Source organism: Papio anubis, chromosome 9, assembly GCF_008728515.1.
Source record: "Papio anubis isolate 15944 chromosome 9, Panubis1.0, whole genome shotgun sequence".
NCBI classification, from domain to species: domain Eukaryota; kingdom Metazoa; phylum Chordata; class Mammalia; order Primates; family Cercopithecidae; genus Papio; species Papio anubis.
The window spans coordinates 94,724,133-94,733,192 of record NC_044984.1 but is presented as its reverse complement, the minus strand read 5'-3'; the positions used below and the strand labels follow the sequence as shown (position 1 = coordinate 94,733,192).

The 9,060-nt window shown below is 37.9% G+C and overlaps 1 protein-coding gene across 3 annotated transcripts in view; it reads right to left on the bottom strand.

The window, feature by feature from the left end:
- Positions 1-5,138: 5,138 nt before the first annotated feature.
- The window catches only part of SCYL2 (SCY1 like pseudokinase 2), a 73,351-nt gene continuing 69,429 nt past the window's right edge, over positions 5,139-9,060 (bottom strand). For 2 of the 3 annotated variants that reach the window (XM_017946138.3, XM_021922814.2), the window contains one exon: positions 5,148-8,353. In XM_017946138.3, the coding sequence (XP_017801627.2) occupies positions 7,709-8,353 (645 nt within the window). In that variant the 3' untranslated portion in view covers positions 5,148-7,708. Of the gene's footprint in view, positions 8,354-9,060 lie in introns of all 3 variants that reach the window. The other variant, XM_021922813.2, reaches the window with a different exon arrangement.

The window sequence follows — 9,060 nt, the reverse complement described above, 5'->3', positions numbered from 1 at the left end:
TGCTAGATGCTTTGCACACTTTTACCTCATCTAATCCTAATAAGCCTGTAAGGTGTGATCTTATTTCATGGTAGAGAAAACTTACTCTGGTCAGTTAAGTGAAAGAGACAAGATTTACTCTCATTCAGTCCATGTAACTGTTTATACTCTATCTGATTCCCAGAGAGAATTTCCATGAACATAGATAAAAAAGATTTTTTAGAAGGAAATCAGAGCAAAGGAGAAATAAGGATTTTTTAAAAATCAGATAAAGCCAGAAGGTAAGCATTAAATATTGCATACTATTATTGTCCTATACATTTGCTACAGGTAAACGGCAAATTTGGCTGAATCTCTCAGCTGTCATTACCTAATCTGTTACTTTCTTCAGACTTTAAAAGGTAGGAGCAGGCCAGGCGTGGTGGCTCACGCCACCCAGCACTTTGGGAGGCCGAGGCGAGTGGATCACCTGAGGTCAGGAGTTTGAGGCCAGCTTGGCCAACATGGTGAAACCCTGTCTCTACTTAAAATAAAAAATAAAATAAAAATAAATAAAAATCAGCCAGGCTTGGTGGCTGGTACCTGTAAACCCAGTTACTCCAGAGGCTGAGGTAGAAGAATCGCTTGATCCCGGGAGGTGGTGCTTGCAATGAGCCGAGATCGTGCCACTGCACTTCAGCCTGGACAACAGAGTGAGACTCAGTCTCAAAAAAAAAAAAAAAAAAAAAAGTAAGGGCAAACCATTTGCTTAGAAGCACATTTACTCCTGAATTGAAATCTGAAATCTCTCCAGTGGGTCCTCAAAGAAGCTATTTATGTGGGAGTGAACCAATGTCATCCCTGGCATAAATACGGTTTAAAGCATAGTCAAAAGCTACCAGTGATAAAAGAAACCTGATGCATGGCCAAAACACGGCAACCCAGGCACAAAGGTCTCAAGAGTGGGTTTAATTCAGAATTTTTAAGAGAAATGAATGGATTACTCAATTTTTGGTTTCCTCCATAAACATCTCTCAAAAACAAGATTTTGCCAATTGGGCAATAGAGAGTTAAAGGTTGCTCTCTGACAAGTGGCTGGAGCACAGGTACTATTGCTGTTTGAGGGCGGATTCACATAATCACTGTAGCTGGAGACAGACGTGACAACCTCTTATGAAACACGAGCAGTCTAATGAGGACACCCACCTAAGTGAAAAGCCTTTCCATCTCTTTACAGAAATGATTTTAAGAGTGCCAATTGTTAGAGACAAGATTTTCTGAAAAACAATTTTGGGGCCAGGCGCGGCGTCTCACTCCTGTAATCCCAGCACTTTGTGAGGTCAAAGTGGGTGGATCAGTTGAGCTCAGGAGCTCAAGACCAGCCTGGGTAACATAGTGAAACCTTGTCTCCACCAAAACAAACAAACAAACAAAAAGCAGAAATTAGCCGGGTGTGGTGGTGCATGCCTGTAGCCCCAGCTACTCAGGAGGCTTGGGGTGGGAGGATTGCTTGAGCCTGGGAGGTGGAGGTTGCAGTGAGCTAAGATCACGCCACTGCACTCCAGCCTGGGTGACAGAGCCAGACCCTGTCTTAGACCAAAAAAAACAAAAAACAAAAAACAAAAAAACAAAACAAAAAAAACCTGGATCTGTTACAACACACAAATGTGTAAAGTACCCTGCCCCACATCTATGAAGTGTGAATACTACAATTTTAGCCTTAAATAAAAAAAAAAAAAAAGCACCTTTATCTGGCTCCAAACTTCATACACCATATGCTTCTCGTGTTTCCATGGATATGCCTCATATTTGAGTTTTTTCTGATCATTGTGTTCAAAAAGATGGGTAGGCTTAGGGACACAGACTTGGGGCAAACCTATGTTTATTCCTACACTCAAACTATAGACATTAAAGTCTCTATCTCATTTACCTTTATATAAAAGTCAAACACTGACTTTACTAGCAACCAAGGTCACCCACACAAAGGAACATATCGAAAACATAGGAGCAAAAAAGACAAAATTGGAACTGCATCCAGTAGGTATGATTAAAGTAGCCAAACTGCATTTCTACTGTGGAAACTTTCAAAAGAACATTCATGAAGTTTTAATACAGGATACGTATACACAATTCCATATGGCTTTTGATAGCAGTATATATATGGCCCCATTTTAAAATGACTTATTATTGGATTCAGGCTGTATCAGTGAGGGTACAGTAAGGAAACAGAAACCCCACACCAGATACTTGAACAGGGAAGTTTTAATATAATATTTGCTAACTAGTAGAAGCTGGTTAATTATTTGTAGGGACAAAAGAGGACTCTAAAGTGCACAGAAGTAGCAGGTAAAAGGCAAATACTGTCCCTAGGGTGAAGAAAAGTGAAAAAAATGAACTAAAGACCAGGAGAGGCTCTCTTCCCCTACCTCACTCCCAAGCTGAGATCAGACTTCCCTGGAGAGGCTGTGGTTTCTACAGGAACATGCCTGCCATGGTGAAGAAACTTGTCCCAGGGAATGGGCCACAGAGAGACAGTTGCTTGATGGAGTGGCAGAGCTGGCACGGAAGCAGCCCATGGGAGCTGCTCCACAGTGGCTCAGGGTTGGGAGAAGGTAACCTGAGGTGCAGCTGGTGTATAAAAATGGGAGACTCACAACCATAAGTAAAGTATCTTCTTACAGCTTTTGCTTTGCAGTGCCACTCGTGGGCCCTCATCTTCCCAGCTGGCAAAGGAAAAAGACAGTACAAGGCAAGACAAAGGATGGGTTTGGAAATGAGACCATAGGTTGATAATAGCCATCATTCACTTCTTTGGTCACTGAGCTTCCATATACATCTACATTATCTTATTTATTTATTTATTTATTTATTTATTTGACAGAGTCTCACTCTGTCACTCAGGCTGGAGTGCAGCGGTGCAATCTCGGCTCACTGCAACCTCCACCTCCTGGGTTCAAATGATTCTCCCGCCTCAGCCTCCCAAGTAGCTGGGATTACAGGCGCCCCACATCTGACTAATTTTTGGTATTTTTAGTAGAGACAGAGTTTCCCCATGTTGGCCAGGCTGGTCTCAAACTACTGACCTCAGGTGATCCACCCGCCTCGGCTTCCCAAACTGCTGGGATTACAGGGTGAGCCACTGCACCCAGCCTATATCCACATTATCTAATACAACAGCTACTAGCCACATGGCTCCTAAGTACCTGAAATATGACTAATCTGAAGTTAAATGTGCTAAGTGTAAAATACACACTGCATCTCAAAGACTAAGTACCAAAAAAGATGTAAAATATGAGGTTTTTATATCAATTCCATGCAGAAATAGTTTTTTGTTTGTTTGTTTTCTGAGACAGGGTCTCACTCTGTCACCTAGGCTGGAATGCAGTGGTGTGTTATCAGCTCACTGCAACCTCTGGCTCCTGGACTCAAGTGACCTTCCCACCTCAGCCTCCCAAGTAGCTAGAACTACTGGCGTAAGCCACCATACTCAGCTAATTTTTGTGTATTTTTTGTAGAGATGGTGTTTCACCATGTTGCCCAGGCTGGTCTTGAACTCCTGAACTCAAGCTATCTACCCACCTTGGCCTCCCAAGGTGCTGGGATTACAGGCATGAACCACCATACCTGCCAATATTAAAATACAATAAAATCAATTTCAGGGCCAGGCGCTGTGGCTCATGCCTGTAATCTCAGCACTTTGGGAGACTGAGGTGGGCAGAGCATTTGAGGTCATGAGTTCGAGACCAGCCTGGCCAACATGGTGAAACCCCGTCTGCACTAAAAATACCAAAGTTAGCTGGGAGTGGTGGCGGGTGCCTGTAGTACCAGTGAGGAGGCTGAGGCAGGAGAATCTCTTGAACCTGGGAGGTAGAGGCTGCAGTGAGCTGAGATTGCTGCAGTGAACCGAGATTATTGCAGTGAACCAAGACCACAGCACTGCACTTCAGCCTGGGCGACAGGAGACTCGTCTTAAAGGGAAAAAAAAAAATCACTTTCACCTATTTTTAATGGGATTACTAGAAAATTTTAAGTTACACATGTGGTTTTTACCCCTGGTAGTTATATCCTTTCTGAGTAGCTGGAGCAACTTCGCTTCTTTGGATAGAAAAAGTTTCTAACCTTCAACAAGTTCCATCTTGGTGAAATGGCTTTTTCAACTGCACTCCCTTCTCCCCAAGTCTAAAAGCTTTAATTTCGCTATATGTCTGGGTATTACAAACACTGCTAACCCAGATCTCCCAACTCTCCTCACTCATATTTCAAACCAGCAGCCCAGAGGCTGATTTTGACTATGTACATTTCCGTCATCTCAACTCTCCTCTCTTCATAACCATTTTTTCTCAATGTAAACATATTTACGATACCCAATAAGTACTGAACACCTACTTGCTACATATGTCCGTCTTAACAAAAGCACTTCCACAGGAATTCATACAATAACAGATGCAAAGCGGTAGAGAGCAGATTAGGAAAAAATCTAGCTTCTATTACAGGTTCTGATTTTTTCAGGTTAAGCCATGCAAGCCTCAGGCCCTCTGTTTCTATCTCTGCTGGGAGAGAGAGGGCTGAATTACTTCTTTTTTTTTTTTTTTTTGGAACGGAGTCTTGCTCTGTTGCCCAGGCTGTAGTGCAGTGGTGTGATCTCGGCTCACTGCAACCTCTGCCTCCCGGATTCAAGCGATTCTCCTGCCTCAGTCTCCTGAGCAGCTGAGATTGCAGGCGCATGCCACCACGCCTGGCTAATTTTTGTATTTTTAGTAGAGACGAAGTTTCACCATGTTGGCCAGGATGTTCTCTATCTCTTGACCTTGTGATCCACCCGCCTCAGCCTCCCAAAGTGCTGGGATAACAGGTGTGAGCCAACACGCCCAGCCTACTTTAGTTATATTCACACTAAGTCATGAAATCCTTTAGCAATTGTAATCAACTTTTTAAAAAATTAATAGAATAAAAAGAGTACACTACACCTATTAAAGACATTTTCTGAAACTTCTGTTTCAGGTATGTATTTTATATAGCAGTTGCAGGGTAAAATGTCTTTCTTATTGAGTGTCACAGTTACGGTTTAAAAGCTACTGATGTAGATACTTAAAATCCTATATAGTTTGAATTCTTATAGATTCATTTGTTCCAAAATTATTTTAAGACCAGTAATCACAAAGTATGAAATCACAACTTAATATGGAAAGTTTTATCAAAGCTAAAATTTATTTGGTGCATACTCCTATTGATACCAGGTATGTTCGCATATACCTTTTTCTTTCATGTGTAAAAACAACCATGTGAGGTATTTTACAGGTTAAAAAAAAAACAAAACTACTTCCTTATTCAGTGTAAAGGAGGCTTACAAGCATTCCAAAATAAAAACAAAACCCAGACAAGTACGCAGTCTATTTCCATTTCCTTTTATACATCCTCTATATATATATCACACATTTTAGCAATAGGAGAATAGAGAACCAATTCAAATGCAAGGGAATCTTTTTTGTAGATTCTGTTGACAGATGCTCTTTAACCTAAATATTTTCTGCTCTAAGCATAAGGGACTTAACTGTTTTCAGTACATGAAATAATTTTAAGGTGATCTAGTACTTTGAAAATTTCATTCACTTAAGAACACTTAAGCTTAAAAATAGCACTATTTTTCAGAGGCAATTTCTCAACAGAAAAGGCAATGGTAACAGTTCAATTGATGGAAATGGTTGAAATAAAACACCTTTGAGAAAGTAGAAAAAAGGTGTAGGAACAATTCTGTAAAAACATAGCACCATTACCTCAACGAATGAGCAAATTTTACATACTGTATTTTTTCAAATAACCTATTTTCATATTTAGTATGTTCCATAAGCTGTTATATTAAGCTTTCTTTCTGTTTAAGAGTTCAATGCTAACACCATGTTTTTTACAAAATAAAAAACAATTTCTCAATAAACAGTGACTACTAAATTGTTACAAAGAAAAATTCTTCAATACTTATTTTATTCCATATATAAGCTTTTTCCGAAAAGATACATTAATATTGCATTACAAACAAGACAGCTAATCTGGTCAAGCTGTGAATATATTTGACAAAACCATTTGATCTTCCTACTGTTTTTCATTTCTTGGATAAATTTCTTTAGCAATTCTATTAGTTCTTTTTCCAAAATCAAGTTAACCAAATACAGCCCATACAGAAATCAGATTTGAAAGCTGACTTCTATTTTTTAAAGTACCCTCTTAACGGAATGCTGCCAGCAATAATATAATCAAATTACATTTTGTAATCAAGTGCTGTATATTACATATAGTATGTGTATATATTTTCAATGAATATCCATATAAAATGAATAAACTTAGTACCAGCATACTAAATTTAATATGATTTATTTTAAATGATTGCTGGTTCCAGATAATTAAAAACCATCAACTCTATGGCAACAACTATAATACATATATAGTTCTTTGAAAGATGGTTTTAAAGTTATAAGAGTGGAATATTATTTTTTAAAATACAAATGACATTTATAGCAAAAGGCTCTGTGGTTGAATAATCAGCAAATTAAAGAAAAATATCAGAGAAAGGTTTTGAAAAATAAAGCGCGTTTCCTGTTAAGAGAATTGATTCTTTCCTTCCTAAAAATGTCTAATAGAAATTAAAATGTTTAAACAAAAGGTTCCTAAAATTCCTCGAAAAAAATTAAACTTCAGTAGCCGTAATTAATGAGGTCAGACTATCATGGCAAGCTGAATATTAATCTGTTGGTGGTCAGAAGATACAACTGCTCAATTTTTAGAGAAGTAAAGTTTATTACATTTGAAACAATACAGCAGAAATCTCAAAAGTTTACTCATTAAATATATTTTAATTCTTACAAATCTTCTTTTGAAAACACAGTTCATATATGTTGCAACCTCAGAAGTTTGAATTTGAAATTAAATATGAAGGTAGTAGTCAGGGAAGTCCCATCAGAGTGCTTTGTCAAATATCCAAACAAATCAGCACATACCTCTTCTGTGATACAGGAGGAAAAAAGTGATTCTAAATATATCCAAGTGAATGCAGAAAAATACATTACTATTTGAGGCAGACCATGCTAAAATATAATTTACAATGATTAGTTTGCACTTAAGAAGGTTAATAACACATTTAAACCAATGAAATGAAGGTTAGGTTAAATTTCGTAGTATTTGCTCAGTCTCTGTACTAAACATTAGTTCATCTGAAAAGTAAGTTTGGAAAAAAGCAAATAACCTGATACTTCTCTTTATGCTTATCATTTTCTCACTGTCATCTTAAATGCAAACAAATCAATACAGGATCAAGATTTTTACATATTAAAATGAAGACTAATGACTTGTAAAGGTAGACTGTGTACCATGTAGTACTTAATAGATGAGCTTGCAATGACCATCAACTCAATTTTTTAAATAACACCAAGATCCACAAGCCAAAATAAACATTTGATTAAAAAGTTCTGCTATTCAAGATAACTCAGTTGTCCTTTTTCTCTTTGAGATTGGGAAGGGCTGGGTCTTTAAAAACCTGAAGAGGAGTTGGTAAGAGGAAAAAAATCCTCAATGCTTTAAAAAAACTCAACTGGTTAGAAGTCCATACAACTACTATGCTGGCATGGACACAGATGTTTCCTGTCACAGAACTGTTCACTTTCCCATAGAAGTACTTCCTCCAAGCCAACTATATAAAGATGTAAATCAGCTCACCCATGATTGAAACTGAAATGATCCTTCAAAATAGAAGTAAAACACCTCACCCAAAAAGATCTTTTAAATCATTACTAGCTGAACTACTACTGGTCATAGTAGTTGGTGGCTGTGCAAAGTTCTGTGGATTAAAGAAAGGATTACCCTGCATACCAAAGGCAGATTGTCCTATCACGTTCACCTGTGTTCCCATTACTGAACTGCCCATAGCTGGAGAACCTTGAGGAGGTACAAACTGATTAAGCCACTGATTTGGTTTCTGTTGTGATAATTGGTTCATGCTAACTTTGGGTTTCTGAGGGCCAAAGAGATTATTAAGGGCAGACATATCTGTGGGTCTTTGTTGGCTCTGCTTCGCACCAGCAGGAGGAACACTCAAAGCATTGAAGTTTGGCAAAGTGGGAGGTGTTCCCAGAGTCATCTTGGTCACTCCAACTGTGCTTGGACTACTGTAGAAGTTCTGGTTTGTATTAACGGGCATGTTGAATCCTGAAGTCTGAAAGCCCATATTGGCATTTAGGCCATTTGTCAAATTTCTCTTTGTATTATCAGTTGGTGTAGAAAACATCATGCCAATGCCCATGGAAGGAATGGAAGTGAAAGTACTTGAAGCAGAAGATTTAGGGGTACTAACAGAAAGGCTGGTCAAAGATGACATATTATCCATCAATGTGTCTGTCAAGTCCTTAGTCTGAAAAATATGAGAGAATTACTTTATCTCTAAGAAATATACTTTATAATTAGTAAACATTTGACAGATTAAATCATAAAGGACAAGTTAGAATTAAGCTCAACGGTCTATACCAAATTAGCAAACTATATCCTGTAGGTCAAATACAGCCTGCCACGTGTTTTTGTATGGTTTTTACAGAGGAATATTTGCAATCGATTTGATGATGGGGAATACTAACTTTAAACTCCAATTAAGCAAAACGTTATCTCATCAAAAACAGAATCATATTCTTCTTATTCTATATTACAAAAAACACAGTAATTTTTTACTATTATTTGTATAGTTTGAATTTCATCAAAATTTTATAAGAATTTGTTTCCACTATTCTTAAAAAAAGTACCTACAAAATATTCTCAATTTTGCCTCTTGGCCTGCAAAGATGTTTTTCTCAGACAAAATGTTGGTGATTAAGAGGTAACAAAAAAATAATTTAAAGAAAGCTTTTAAGACAAAGCTATCTCTGAAACCAGTAACAGTGTAAACTCTCTACAAGAAGGGCCCTTATTCACTGCCATAGCACCAATACCTGGAACAGTGCCTGGAACACAGGAGAAAACAAATACTAGCCAGGTCATGTAGGTACATCTTAAACCAAGTTACACATCTAACTACAATTGAAAAGACAAACATAGAAAATAACTTTAGCTCAAAAATACGTTAAGAGC